At 42.6% G+C, this 15,842-nt stretch overlaps 2 protein-coding genes across 13 annotated transcripts in view; one reads left to right on the forward strand and one right to left on the reverse strand.

The window, feature by feature from the left end:
• Positions 1-15,842, reverse strand: part of MED12L (mediator complex subunit 12L) — a 104,625-nt gene that overhangs the window by 73,579 nt on the left and 15,204 nt on the right. For 10 of the 12 annotated variants that reach the window (XM_071752926.1, XM_071752927.1, XM_071752920.1 and 7 more), the window contains 5 exons: positions 10,155-10,286; positions 8,986-9,112; positions 7,046-7,251; positions 6,384-6,482; positions 5,308-5,484 (listed from right to left, as the gene is read on the reverse strand). In XM_071752926.1, coding sequence (XP_071609027.1) covers positions 5,308-5,484; positions 6,384-6,482; positions 7,046-7,251; positions 8,986-9,112; positions 10,155-10,286 — 741 coding nt within the window. The remainder of the gene's footprint in view (positions 1-5,307; positions 5,485-6,383; positions 6,483-7,045; positions 7,252-8,985; positions 9,113-10,154; positions 10,287-15,842) is intronic. The other 2 variants (XM_071752923.1, XM_071752924.1) reach the window with 2 other exon arrangements.
• Positions 1,299-4,513, forward strand: GPR171 (G protein-coupled receptor 171). Its single transcript, XM_071752939.1, has 2 exons — positions 1,299-1,472; positions 2,627-4,513. Exon 2 carries the CDS (start codon positions 2,676-2,678, stop codon positions 3,639-3,641), a length of 966 nt encoding a protein of 321 aa, XP_071609040.1. The 5' UTR covers positions 1,299-1,472; positions 2,627-2,675; the 3' UTR covers positions 3,642-4,513.

Consider the following 15,842-nt stretch of genomic DNA (forward strand, 5'->3'; position numbering starts at 1 on the left):
CATCTTCCTTCTCCTCCTGAAACACTTCTGTAGCAAGGGTAGACCATTCTTCAGCAAAGGTTTACCTACCCATTACCCTCCTAACCACACAGGTCTCTTTAAACCTGGAAAAGCTTTATGAACAGTAAACCGATTGTTCAGAAAAAGGGAGACACAAACACAAGCCATGCTACATTTCAAGTCTAAAAAAAAATAAAAAATAAAAAAATAAAAAAAGAAATGAAAGAGCCCATACATGTATGGAAGGTTCAGTTCTGCATGAGGAGCATTCCACCATACAACCAGTCCATGTTTGCTCAAAAGGGAACATACGATCACCCCAGATTACGAAGCTTTGCAAACTTTTTGACAAATACAGTCTGAACTTTGAGCTTATGACTAAACTTAAAACCAGACACTCTTCATTTTTTTCTGCACAGAGCCCTGTTAAGTGATTTGAAAATTCCCACAGATTCTCAATTACACCACCATGCTAACATGTTGGGGTTTCAGTACGGCTGTCAGGACTTCAGCCCCCTCTCCTGCTCGTTGAGACATTTTCTCCTGGTTAAAAAACAACCAACCAAACCAACCAACCAACCTTAATTCTTCCCTTATATCCTAATGAGTAATTTTTGTTTTCAGTAGTGCCTAGCAAATGCCCCAAAAGTTCAGAATTTTAATTGCTATCAGTGGAATGCCTATGTGCCTTTAAATCTGTAAATTAGGTGGCAGCTCTAGAAAAAAATGGAATTTCGTGCGGAAATATTATAATGAATGAGGGCCAACTACATTGCAAAACCCTCATGCCAGGTGGATTTTAATGTAAGACACATAAGGAGGGGGAGAGAGTTTCAGATTTTTAAAAACAAACAAAAAAACCCTACCCCCAATGTGCCACATCAGGTCAAGAACCTGGGATGAACCTGGTGGAATTTTAGAAACTACATGAACCAAGTCCACATGGGGGGGGTTAACCAAACCAAAGAGGTCCAGGATAAAGATTTACACAGGATAAAGATTTAAACTGATATCTTCAGGGCTGAAGTTAGGAAGGAAGAGTGAGAGGGCTCAGCCAGCTCAGAGCTCCAGTCTCCCACCAGCCAGGCACCTCTGACCATCTTCCCTCCACAAAAATGTATTTTGGATTGCAGTAACTAAATTCACCCCTGTCTAACCCAGTTCCCTGGTACCCACTGGTGCCCAGGGTCCTGCTGGGTCTTGGAGGTTCCGGAGGTGCAGGGGGCACTGCCCACCTGGCAGATGGAAAAAGAGGGCTGTTCTCCCAGCAGCTGGGTTTTTCTGCCACCTCTCCTTTAGGTAACGTCCACGTGGTTTGGTGATTTGAATGCTGGCTTTAACTGCGTCAGTCAGCACATTTAAAAACCACAGACGTTTCAGAAGGAAGCAGAGGACAAGGCTGAAGCACACACAACGGGGCTGCCAGAGCAGCAGAGGGACACCAGACCTGGCTCAGGAGACCCCAGAGACAGGTACGTGCTTTTAGCCTGGGTCTGTTGCAGCATATCTAGATCTACCTAAAAACACAGCTTGAAATATTAACTGTACAAAGGTGTAGGAAGTCAGGCTCAGGTATTTGGCATCACCTGCAGAAATCCAGTGGCAAGAAACAAAAGTGCTTTTTCCCCCCATATTAAATCACTCAAGTATCAGCAATCATTCTGGAGTGCCAATTATGGACATCTGGATGAATGTTTTACAGCAGAAAGCAAATGTGTATGTGCAGTAGTTCACTTATATTGTATATTAAAATTAGGAGCAATATAAGGAAATGACAAACAGCTGCAGTCTCATGCTATTCAAGATATAAATATATTAGTTTTCATTCCAAGGAATTCTAACGAATGTGCCTCCTTTCCCACACACATTCTGTGAAGCAGCCTGACAGTGTAGCAAAGAAGCCAACCAACCCAGCCCTCAGTCACAGAGTAGTATATTCCATTAAATTAAGACTAAAATCTCCCCATTTTCTTCCCTACAATTTCCAGTGAAGCCTACCAAGGAAATGAGCAAAATCATTTAATAGCTGCTTCTTTCAAAGTGTGCTTTTTCTAAAGGCTTCATAAAATACAAGATTACTTTATCCCCTGTTAAAGCAGGAAGACAGCAGTTTGGAAAACTTAGGACTGATTAGAACCATTTGCTCATCAGATATATCTGTGTCTTGGTATATATGTAACTTTCTTATTGGCATAAACTTCAAAATTCCTAGCACGTTTTCCATAGAACAAGACTTCTTCAAGTATTACCCTTTCTTAAGGCACAGTTCACACATTATGAACTTTTAGTATGACCATTATTAACTAGACATTTAATCTTAAACTCAAACCTTTTTCTTCAGCATTTTGGTTATTTGGGGGGGGGGGGGAATGTGAACCAAACACATATTTAGAAAGACTGACTTAGTGGAACAGTTTCTCAGAAGTCCATATGCATCTAAGAACACATCCTAAAACATTTCGAAACTTTTCTGACATGAGAACAATGACCTCAAGTATCATGCTGAAGCAGCATGAAGAGAAACATTTCTTTCCAATTGCATTTTCCCATGAAATTGATTTTAAAAAACCATAATACTGCTCAGGAAAAGCTGATGTCATTGATGACTTCTTGGAACTTTCTGTAGGTTCTTGGTATCTCCTAGCAGCAAAGCCAGCTTGCACGAGAAGTTTACAATGTCACGCAATGTTTCACAGTGCTATGTTGGTGAAAAAATGGAAGCTTTTACCTATTTTTACTCCTTGATTTTTCTCATGGGATTTACTGGAAGTTGTTTTGCATTATGGGCATTCACACAACCAAATCAGAAACAGAAGTGCATGAGCATCTATTTAATTAACCTACTTACAGCAGATTTCTTGTTGACTCTGGCCTTGCCAGTGAAGATTATTGTTGACCAAGGAGTTGCACCCTGGACGCTGAGGATATTCCACTGCCAAGTTACAGCCTCTTTCATCTACCTGAACATGTATTTATCCATTATATTTTTGGGATTTGTAAGCATGGATCGTTACCTTCAGCTAGTGCACAGCACTAAGATCTACCGCATTCAAGAGCCTGGCTTTGCCAAGATGCTGTCTGCAGTCGTGTGGACAATGATTCTGCTCATAACAGTGCCCAACATGGCTATTCCCACAAAAACCATTGAAGAAAAACCTGGTGCGAGATGCATCGACCTCAAAACAAAATTTGGAAGAGACTGGCATGTGCTAACTAACTTCATATGCACAGCAATATTCCTGAATTTCTCAGCTGTGATACTGATCTCCAATTTCCTGGTTGTTCGGCAGCTCTACCAGAACAAGCACAGTGAGAGCTACAGCAGTGTGAGGAAAGCCCTCACCAGCATCCTGCTGGTAACTGCAGCCTACCTGCTGTGCTTCCTACCCTACCACATTGTCCGCATCCCCTACACCTTGAGCCAGAGTGACACCATAACCAGCTGCCCCCTCAAACAAGCTCTCTATAAAGCTAAAGAAGCCACCATGCTGTTTGCTGTATCAAACCTCTGCTTCGACCCCATCCTCTATTACCACCTTTCCAACTCATTCAGATTGAAATTCTCCGAGACTTTTGCAGCATCCAAAGAAGGGAAGGTTTCCAGTGATGAAGAGGCACCACAGCCCAGAGGTGAGCAGTAGATGATGCAAAAATCACTTATTCTCAAGTACAGCAGCCCGCAGTGCAAAGATTCCCTGTGCAGCTGCAGCAGAGCCACCGCAGCCAGCAGCCTTCCTGCTGAATAAACCCAGGCAGCAGAACACCTGAACACCACGGCCAGCTTGCTACACACCAACACAGCAGGTCTGAACAAGCAGAACACCTTTCAGAAATAATTCCACGTACCAGTGGTGACCTACCAAGGACCAGCAACACTGAAGAACACAACATGGTATGACAGACTCAAACATACCTTATAATTATTTATGATAAATACCTGAACTCCCCTTTTCTAAGTTAAATGCTGTATAGTTACTATATTAAATGACTTGGTGCAATCAAGTGAAGAGATTATTTAATAGCAGTTCACAAGCTGCAAAGTTTTCACCGACATAATTAACCCAAAAGCATTTTAGAGGGCATTATTTACTCCAGAAACTGATTTTAAGCTGCTACGGTTAAAAATTATTTTATTTGCTTACAGCACACCTGCAGTGTTTATAAATAAACTTCTTGTCCTTGCCAAGTTCCACTGCCTCTCCTTGCTGCTTCAATGAGTAACAAAAAAGCTAACATTATTACAGAAAATGCAACGAAATTTTGAAATTAAGGTAGAGAGTAAGTAGAAATATCCAGTGCTTGTAAGAAAGTATAAACATCTCTTTGCTTGATTGATAAAAATTTATCAAACAGCAACTACATTTGTTAATATTAAAATGTACAATTACTTTAAGAAATAATGCTTATATAGAATAGTCAATAGTCAAAATTATAATTATCAATTTGCATATGTGAAATCAAGCTACCTGTGTTTGCTCCATCTGCAAATTAAACATATTGCAACAAAACTGAATCAACTTATCTTTTTTCTAGTCCTCAAAATGAGCAAAACACAAACCAAGCTTGCAGCAAGCATCCAAAACTATTCTGAACAGTAACACCTCATTCAGTATTCTCATAATAAATCAGAACTCAAAACTTGCGGAGTAAGAAATATAAGGCAAAGAAAATTGTGGTTATACATCACACCCTCACATGACACGTTGTATATTGATAGGGTTTAATATTGTTTAAAAGTTAACACTGACATTTAATTTTTTTAACAAGTGTCTCGAGTTCTTACATTGTCATTTGGGGCTCGTTCAGTATTTGGGCCCTTTTCCCCTCACAGTAGGAAACAGGAAAAGTCAACTGAATGAGGGTTTGGAATTGAGAATGTTATTCCTGGGGCTCTCCTCAGTTCCCATGAGCCTACTGACAAACACAGCAACCACAGCAGCCAAAAACCCACGCTAGAAAGAGCGAGGAGTGGGTGGGAGGAAATAACACCATGCTGTCCCTCACATTTCAGAGCTCCTTTTCTCAGATATTTTGGTACCCATCCATCTGGTTAACTACAACTCCAATTTTCTGGGCAGCAAACTCCCATTAGGCCCTGGTGGTTCCACGGTGGTGCCTCCTGACCCACCCAACTCCCGGCACGTCATTCCCCCTCCCAAGGGATCCTCCAGCTGTGCCCCTGGGGTCACACTGAGACACCCCTGTCCTGCCCCACAGCCACCCCTGGGCAGAAGCCACACAACCCAGCTCCCTGAAGGCTTTTCTCCTTTCCCTGCTCTGCTGCAAGCCCTGCAGGAGGCGACTCACCAGAGGGATGGGGAAATGCGTCGCGTACTGCAAATGGCGCAGGAGGTCGTAGTTGGATGGGAAAATCACATCTCCCAGTCCTTCCCTCCTGACTGACTTCTCGCTAGTGGCTGAGATTCTTCTGTCTAAAGAAGAGCTGACATTCTCACAAGTCTCCCCAGGCATCGGAGAAAAAATCTAAGCCATGTAAAACAAATGTTTAAGGTAAGTGTAACCAGTGGCTTTTGAAATTCAGCAGCTGCATTCAGAGACAGGACTGGATTCTTGCTTACAGTCAAACATCTGAGTTTTTTCAAGGACAAAGCAAGGGTGATGGTAACCAAGCCTGAAATTTCAGATACATGCACACACTGTATCTCTATGAATAGCTCCATTCTTATCAGACAAGTTTTAAAAAAGCAGCATTCAGTCAGGAAAAAAAGCATGATGAGTCAGAGCAATCCCCATACTCCCTGCACTGCTGTGACACAGAAACTTGAGATTCCAGGGACTGAGGGAAAACAAGAAAAAAGGTGAAGGGAGAGGTGACAAGAGACACTGCAGGCAGGCATGCTTGAAAACACCAGTGAGACAGAAGCCAGGAAGAAATAGGGGTCTCAGTATCCTGCAAGCGGAGCAGCAGTGAGTGACAGGTCTGGGCACAGGAGTCTGTGTGGATGCAGAACAAGCACCAGCCCCAAACAAATAAACTGGGAGATTCAAGAGTAATGCAGAATCAGGCAGCAGATCTGGAAAGATAGAGCCAAGACTCAGTCACTTGAAAAGCGAATGGCATCAATTTGAGGGTCCTTGGTCTCAGAGCAGAGGGTAATCTGCATATTTATTCATGCTTAAGACACAGGAAGGTGGGGGGAGAGAAGCACATCAGTGTGCTGGCCCAGGCCAGCACAGGACAGCAGTCTGCTGTTCCACAGCAAAGGCAGAGACAGGAGGCACTGACACAGAAGATGGGCAAAGGACAAGGGCTGTGGATGGAAGCAGCAAGGTGGTGCTGGGCATGGAGAGACATTCTGGGACAACAGCAAGCAGCAGATGCAGGCATGGAAGGCATGCAGAGAATCAAAAGTTAAACCTACTGGGAAGTCCGAACCAAAATCTGCCTTAAAGTCACTCTTGTCTACATCATCAAAAATACCAGCAGTTCCTGAGTCAATGTGCTCCACAATGCTATGATCCTAATGATTGCCAGAGAGAAAAAACAAACATCAGACACATTTTATTGAAGGTCCATTTCACTGATTCCAGGTAAAACCAAACATCCCACCTATTTAAGAAAAAGGTATTGATGGCAGGAAGTTTTCAGATACTGGCTTTTAAGTATTTATGGTAAGCATCAATTCACCAAATTTACAGAAAAACTTTACAGGACATCCCCATGAGCAATTCTGCTCCAGGGACACCTACAGAACAGGAAGATGACTCTTGCACCTTTCCAGGGTACATGTGCAAGTAAGTTTTTCCACTGGTACATTCAGAAGTCTACATTGTGCCTTTTGTTCATCCCGAGGTATTTACACCAGCAGACAAGGGTATATTTGCACCAAAACAGCAATATTTACTGCTATAGACATAAATCATGCTAGCTGATAATTTTCAGTCTTCTCAAAGAAAGAGAAAAAGACAAGGAGACACAGAATAAAAAAGTGAGTCTCTGGTATCTGAAATACTGTGTTTTAGTGAAAATCTACTTTTAATGAAATGGAGTACCAAACATGGAAGAAGTAGCACAAAGTGTTACCTCCAATTTCACATCATGATCCTTGGAGTAGTGTTCATCCCCATGAGGTGAGCGTGGTCTGGTAGCTGCAGTGATTGACAAGTCTCCTCGTGATATTAAAGTGCACATGTATGCATCGTGGGAGAACACATCATGCCGAGTGAATTCAGAAAAAAGCAGCACCAAATTCACAAACTCTGTCTTCTCATGGTCACTGTTTGGGTCAGCTACTCAAAAATAAAAAATAAAAGAGTTAGACTGTACTTTCAACTTGTAAATATTTGGGTTTCAACTATCCACATTCCAGACCCCAGCAAACTATTTTAAAGGCCTGCTAAAAACTGCCTTGAGCATCCTGCACGGGTTTCTCTTTCTCCACAAACAAACCACTTCCCATACAATTTGCATGGATTCCACATCCAATCCCATACACATCTGCCTCGGTTGGATGTGTGTCATGATATGTTCAAATACCTAAATACTAAAAATTAAAAAGAGAGGGGAAGGGAGCAAGAACACACCTTGGGTGAGGAAAAATTGCACCTGAAGATTTGGATTACAACAGACCCACCCAGCAGTTGTCCTTCCCTCCCAAATTCTGTTACTGTAGGAAATATTACTACCTTATCCATACTATTTTTGTAGTTTTTCCATTTTTAAAAATACTTTCAGAGAAATCAAGATCTCTGCATGCCAAGACATCCAAGATGTCAAAGCAGGATTTTATTCAGCTTTGACAGTGTAGTGGATTTTATCTAATAAACATGCTCACATACAACAGGAAGAAATTTATTAAGGTAAATGTATGTTATTTTGCAGTGACAAAACAAAGCCTGGAGAAATATATAAATTACTGTTATTAAGTTTTCATCTGTCACAGCTATATTTAATTTTGGTACCACAGGAAGGTTTGCAGCATTGCAGCTAAGAGAAAACAGCTCTATACCATGGTGACTCTACTGGGCAACAAAACCTCCAGCTACAGAACTACCAAATCTGAACAGCCAACATTTATTTAAAAGCAAATCATGCTTTACTAGTTCAAATCAGATAATTGAGTAATTCTCCCTCCCCAGCAGCAGCACCCCAGACCACTGCCCTCCTCCAGCACCCCCATCACACCCTCTGCCTTTCTGGAGATACAGAAGCTCAGCCACCATAAACCAACACAGTGCCACAAAACTGTCCAGTGCTCAGAAACCCCAAGGAATATCAGTATTCCCAACTGCTCTTCCTACCCTGCCTTGCAGACCTACCTGGGGGAATGAGAACGACAGAATGTTTGAAAGAAGCACACCAGAAACACAAATAGTTTGGATAGTTTATTAAAACCAGGGTCACCACTGGCAGAAAAATCAAGCACTGCAAATACCTCAGAGTCTGTATAAAATTTTTCAAAAGTTTCACCTTTGGGGATATTAAGAGTTCTCAGTGTCATGTTTCAAATTATTTAAAGTCCCCTTTAATTTAAGGGCACCAGAAAAAAAAAAGCACTAACTAGGAGTATTTAAGACAGAAAAAACTACAATATCACAAAGCAACCTAGAATGAACAAAGCTCCTTTTTTCAATCCACCTGTTTGTCAGCTAGCAGCTTTCGACTTTAGCACTTGTGTGTAATTTCCAAGTCAGTCACTTTGAATGTAAATGTGTCAAAGAGAGGCAAGTGTCTGATGTTAACTATGCATAGGGTGCAAGTAATTTCCCCAAATCTCACGCAGCTTGAACAGAAATAAACATAGTTTCTGCCAAATTCACTTTTGCTGAAAGAAACAAAAAAATCATAGAAAGATCCTATAAAAAGGCAGGAGATATAAAAACAATTAAAATGTGCACATGAAAATAGAGCAGGTCATCACAGAAACCATGAAACACTCACTACAGCAAAACAATAACTTCATCAGCCAGACAGCACACCAGTTGCTTCTGACCTATTTTGGACGTAAATTAGTTAATACTCACATAATGAGGGAGCTTGTGTGTCTAAAAATCTCAGCAGGACATTCTGAAAAACAGGAAGACTGGAACCTGTCAAGGAGGCTGAAGACAGAGATTCCTTTTCATCTAGGACTTCAGATTCACCACATCTCTGCACAGTTAAATTTAAAAAGCATATATATAGACACAAATAAATGTAATATTCCCATAGTTTCCATCTGAGGCAACCAGACATGTGATTGCTTCCCACCTCTCCATAAAATCCAGACTAGCTCTAGAACAGTTTCTGTCCCATTACCCTGCTTGGTTATTTCTAAGGTGTCTTATTTAATCACCTTGGATTACCATTAAAAAGCAATGCTCACAACAAGTACCACTACCTGCAACAACATGGTTTTGTATAAAAGCAAAAATTTAAGAACTTTCAGGACCAAGGTGAATACAAAAGGTAACTCCTCTTGTTTCTGAAAATTACACTAAACACAGCAGTAACTGGGGCAAACATCTCAGCCCTGACTGGATTTCGGTTTGAGTGAGGCAGAAACAACACAGTAAGCTCCCTTCCCCCTAACTAGTGGTTTGTGGTGAGGAGCAGACAAAGCAGAGATGCTTTGGAAAGCGAAAGTCTCTCTGCAGCTCAGGCTGTCTGTCTGTCTGTCTGTCTGCACAGATGGGCTCTGCAGAGTGCTCACCCCTCTGTCCCCACACCCAGGCTGAACAGACACCACACACCACTTTCCTGGGCACTTCTTTTTCCAAAGAAAAAACACCTCAAGGGAACACCCATGCAGAGAAAAGTGCCTGTGGGTGCTGCAGGGATGTGGGGGTGTAGGGCAGTGGGGGTTATGATGTCCAGAGCTGCAGCAAGGCTGCTCAGCAGAACTGGGACCACAGAGGGCTGACAGAGAAGTGCCAGCTTGTGCCAGCTGGAGTAGGATCATCTGCCACAACAGACAGACAACAGTTGGCATCCAAGATACCACTACAGTGTCCTGCTTCTCTAGTGAAACATTTCAGTTCCCCTCAAAGAGAAGGGCTTCCACAGAATGCAAGATTTAAAGTTGCACTCAAATCTTGCCTCAAAGCAGATCTTAGTTTGGGAGCCTGAACAGGGCTGACCAGCCCTGACCCACCCAATCTTTTTTTTTTTCAAACAACCTGTTCACACTGTTGTAGAAGTGGATATGACTTACTTCTGCTTCAATTTCTGCTTGCCTCTTCTCCAGGAGTTTGGCTACAGCCATGGCCCTGTGCTTACCAGACCTTTTGCAGCTCACAGCCCACTCGCACAGCAGCGTCACCACCGCCTCGTCGCTGGTGGCCACCTGTGCAGTGCAAGAACAAAGGCAAAACCATTCACCCACACAGGCAACAGCCTTGCATCTGACCACAGCCAGCATTCTGGGGATGAAGACAAAAGCTGGTTTTGTTCTTTGGTACTGACAGATGCACATGGTTGCTTTATTCATAGTCTCTTCCAGTGAAATATAATCTGGAAGTCAAAGGGGGAACTCATTTTTCACACTGCTGATACTCAAATCAAAACTCTTCTATAAATGTTTCTTCACAAAAACAGAAGAGGGTGATCTGCTTTATGAGCAAGAGAAACAGGAAAAGCACGCCACACAGAGCCCCTCCACCCAATTAACCACACAGAATTTACACTTTCCTTCCATTAATTCTCCCAAACGTCTTTCATCTCTTGCCAGGCTGTTACTTGCCTCTCACTGATGCATTAAAAAAAAACCAAAAACAAACAACCCCAAAAAAACAACTAACCTCTAAAGGTGTACCTATCAGGTAACATAGGTCAAAGAACTCCACACAAAAGATCGATTTATGTGTGACCTAATACAGAGATTTTAAAGAAGCAGTGTATGTCTTTATAAAATACATACATACTGAATTGCAATGGGATACTCTGTGCTTACAGCTACTGAGTGTTCATCCAGTCTGTTTCCAGTAACCACCCACACTGTGGAAGTTTCTTTCGTGAGTGTTACTGAACTGGATCTGCTGAACTTCCTCACTCCTCCCCAAGCTGGTTACTGTCCCTGAACATCTAAACATAAGCCTGACCTGCATATTAAGCAGATGTGATTTTCTTCTTGGTGTGATTAGAGGGGATACACTTACAAGTAAACATTAGAATGTCACACATGGCACCCTCAGAAAGCAAATCCTTGACTCAGGGTGACCACTGATCACACACTCACAAGCTCTGAAATTACTGCTTTGAAGATGACTCAGTCATCCCCCTCACAAATACAAAAACCCCAGCAGCAGGCTCAGCAGCCTGGTGTGTATGTGCACACCCATCACACAGAGAAGTTTCCTGTAAATAGGGGTGAGCAAGAGATACCAAATGACATAGGGTGGGGAGAGTGGGGGAAGAGGGGAAAATGCTTTTCTGGTACCCAAAGGAAGTGAGGCAGCAGCTTCAGCACTGCTGGGCTGAGATGCAGTCACCTAACAACAGAAACAGGGGCACACAGCAAATACTGCCAGCATGCAGAGAGACACTGAGCTATGCACATGCACGTGCACATGTATGTAATATTTCCTTCAGACACTGCCTGAGATACTAAAGCCAAGAACAGCCTGTTACTCAACTATCCTCAGAGCTACCCTCAGTTTTACTTAGAACTGAAAAGCCAAACCACCAAAGCCTGGAGCTGGTGAGCAAACCACTTCCACCCCTGCTGCTCAAGGAACAGATATCTCAGCCTCATGACAAACATGAGCACAGACCAGGCAAACCTCCAGTCACCATATACACAAACACACACACAACCAACATTCAAACAAATCTCACGTGCCCACGTTTTTGGGGTCCTGGTGAGTGCTATTTGGAACTGTGTGCCTGTGCTGCTTACCTCTGCCCAGCAGAACACAAGGCTCACCAGGGCTCACCAGGGCTCAGCAGAACACAAGGCTCAGCAGGGCTCACCAGGACTCACCAGGGCTCACCAGGGCTCAGCAATGCTCAGCAGTGCTCAGCAGTGCTCAGCAGTGCTCAGCAGAACACAAGGCTCAGCAGGGCTCAGCAGTGCCCAGCAGAACACAGAGCTCAGCAGGGCTCAGCAGGGCTCAGCTTGCCCTCCAGGCTGTAACTGACAGATTCCTCCTTTGCACTGCACACCCCAGTGCCTAATCTAAGACTTACTTACCCAAGCACATCCCTTTCAGGAAGCTCATTGTCAGTGAGTGCAGGGCAAACTAATTTTGTGATCAACACCAAATTGCACATTTACAGTGTTAGGTAATAAGCCAGTGACAGTCACAGCCTTTTTTTTTTTTTTTCTTCCCTGAAACTAGAGATTGTATCAATTACTTGATAGTCCAACTTGAAAACGCAGGGCCAGTTGACCTTTTTCTGTTAAAGGTGGATATTATTTCAGTCATTTCAAGAAATGCTATCAATTCTTACTTTCCAACAACACTTCCATGTGTAGCTCTGTGGAGGATAAATAAAGGACAAACATTTGTGTATCTCGCAAGAAAGTAACATGAAATTATCCTGGTCAAGACCACACTGAAGTCTATTAATTAACTACAGATAAATTCCTCATCTGTTCTACCTTAACTTCAGGAGATTTCAGAGGATGACAGATCTGCTTCAAGCAGCTTCATTTCAAGGGACGACCTGTTCTTTTCAGGTGTGGGTGGTGTTAAAATTAAACTAGAAAAAAGACAGGTCTAAAGTTAAGAAAATGTAGAGAGGTAATTCTGTTCCTAAATGAGGTGTCTGCTAACACTGTGATATTAGGGAAAAAAATGTAAAAATAGCTCCAATTCTTTGCCTTTAAAAAGCAGAATTACATTCTCAGAGATGCAGAATCCAACACCACCACAAACCAAACACCTAGAAGTGAATACACATCCTAAAAATCAGGGGTGATGCTGCTGTCTCTCAGAAATACAGAGCAGAACCTCTCGAGAGGAAGAGCCCACCAGAAATACTTGAAATGTCGAGGCATTTATCCAGCTAAGAATTTTGACCACACCACTTACAGTGCCTAAAAACAGTGGGTTTGGCTTCAGGAACTGAGCCATGCAGCAATCAGGAGAAGTTGTCTCAGTGCAGGTAACTGTTCAAACCCTCTGCTGCAGGTTTCTGTTGGGCATCAACAGAGTCATTGCCTGACACTGGGCATGGAACATGGGGCCCTGAAGGAACAGAGACAAGTAAGGCTGAAACATCTAACTTTCAAATACTTCGTTGTGCTTTTGACTGAAAACAACAAATCCATTTGAAACCTGTATCAAGTCCCTGCAGCATAAATAATTACCCTAAACCCTTACAGGGCATACACCTCTAGAGCAGTGCATGGGCAGTGGAGAACTACACTAACCAGCCCACAGCTCATCTGTAGAGCCAGAATCTGGAAAATGAGTTAACCAGGGCTGGAAACTCCTGTGTTGGTGCTGGCTGCCCCACTGAGCATGGAGAGGGCTGTGCAGCTCCTGGCTGCAGCCCTCAGAGCCACAGCTCCTGTATGCTGCACGTCCTCCTTCCTCACCATGCTGCCTCCTGGCTTCCTGCTCATCAAGTTTAAGAGGGAGTACAATACAGCAGTGTTTATTAGTACAACCCACCTTTCCAAAGAGAACAGGGAAGAAAGAAGATGAGAGCACTATCAATTTTTTCTAGGGAAAAAAAATAGGCCTGTGCCATCCACAAGTGCCTGGCCCAGAATCCCAAATCCAGACAGATCAGCTCTGCTCACAGAACCAGCCAGGACAGCTCATTCCATCTGAAAACACATCTGCACACCTGCAACAAAGGAGCTCTCAGGGTGCACCACTCTCCAGAAAAAACTCTCCTCAAAAGTTGGGGTTTTTAAAGCCAACTGAATGCACTGTGCAGAGGGCAGGCTGAAATGTGGAGTATGAGGGGAGCCTCTGAGTGCAGCCCAGGAGGGACACAGGCACTGAAGGATGGCAAGCAAGCTCTGCAGACACTGCAGCACCACCAGCAGCTCAAACTACTTCATCTGGAGTACAATTTGCTTTCATTTGCTTTAAATGATGTTGAACCATGATCAACAAAATACTAACCACAGCTTCAAAGGTGTCTCTATAAAAAGAAAAAACAAGCTGTATGTTCTTCTTAAGGGCCACATCAGTTAATTAAGTCACAGAATAAATTTTTCCCTTCCAGAGACATTTTGTCCTTCAGCTCCCTTAGATACCCAAGTGTGCACAAATCTGATGCTGGATTTACCAGAATAACAAAGGTGAGAACACCCACAGAAACAAGCTTCAGTTAACTAAGCAATTCAAGCAACAGGACTCATGCTAACTGCACTGTTAAAAATATCAGAAGAACCAGAAGAATGCTCAGAACGTGCTCTATTTTCTCAGTACTTGTGGAAACAGACTGATTCTGCAGATACTCAGTCCCTTCTACTTCACTCATCTTGCCTCTCTTGCCCATGCCAGCATACTCTGATTCGGGTCCCTCAGGCAGTAAAAACTCTTCAATTGGAGCTTACTGACTAAAAATGCATCCTTAGACCTCCTTTCCCACAGACACAGCAGGGCTGGGTTTTTTGTTTGCTTGTTTCATTTCCAGCTACGTCATTCCAGAAAGAAAAATAGTAACTCTCTGCATTTGTAACAAGCCCTACTCCTGAGAACCGAGCTCCAAACAGGACTTTTTCACTCAAAAATTAAAAACATCTCTTGGCATCATGAGAATTCAGTTGGACTTCAAGGACAACATGAGAAGTAAAACCTAAATCCAAGTTCTGAGACTTAAGCTTTAAAAGCAATCTGAGTGCACAAATACCCATGAAGTCTCAGGATTCCACATAATGATTTCAAGAAATTCACTATCAGTCCTCAAAAATCAAGAGCTCTCTCATTCCATCTATTCACTAGGGCACCCTAGCTACAAAAAACTGGTATGAAGTTTCACTTAATAGGTAAGCCCCCACACTGCTTATGTTTATTTCAACCTATACATCACCAAATTGCTTTTTTCTCCACGGGACACTTACAAGTTAAAAAGTCACACCAACCATTCTAAATCAAAACTAATTAAGAGGAAAAAAAAAAATCCTTTCTCAAGTTCTTTCTTTAGTTGTATCTTGGACACACTATGACAGATAATAAAATACATGTAGATGAAAAGTTAGGTGAGAAGTGAGTGGCTTTTAGCCCCAAGATGATGACAGGTGAAGGAGTTTTCATAGACTTAATGCAGAAGTTCTCTTGCATTCTCCAGCTCTCTCTCCCAAGGACTGTGCACAAATTGACTGAAGCTTCCAGAGGGAGTCACCTTTACAAAGGGCTGGAAAGGAATCAAAGGTTTTCCAAACCTGGGTGAGTGCAGTGTAATTTTACTCTTATTTAAAACTCTGGTTCCAAAGAATGTTTATCAATATGGTGATAGGCGCTTTATATATAAAAATATAAATATATATATATAGATAAAAAACAATACAAGCTGTTTACTGGGTTTATTTGAAGACACCTCCACAGTAACTCCCACAGCAGTAAACACTCTGGAACTGTGCACAAGAGATGTTTTGAGTCAAGGAAATGGCAGATGGAAAATACCTGTGGCTATATATAAGGCCAGTAGTTTCCTCTGCAATACCATTTCAAATGAAAGTGACTTCACTGCTTTATGCCACATCACAGATTTCTAGATCCCAGGTCCTCCTCCTCAGCCAAGTCTCTCAAGACAAACATCCTCGTGATGGACATCTTCATGACAAAACAGAACTCCTCACAGCCTGACCTGAGTTTCCAGCTGAAAACAGTGTACATGACCTCACAGCTCATGGCCTTTTTTCTGCCAAGAAAAACAGCCTAAGTTTATCCAGGGGGAAGGAAACAGAGACACAAAAAAAACAAAACCAAACCAAACA

Source organism: Heliangelus exortis, chromosome 9 (assembly GCF_036169615.1).
Source record: "Heliangelus exortis chromosome 9, bHelExo1.hap1, whole genome shotgun sequence".
NCBI lineage: Eukaryota > Metazoa > Chordata > Aves > Apodiformes > Trochilidae > Heliangelus > Heliangelus exortis.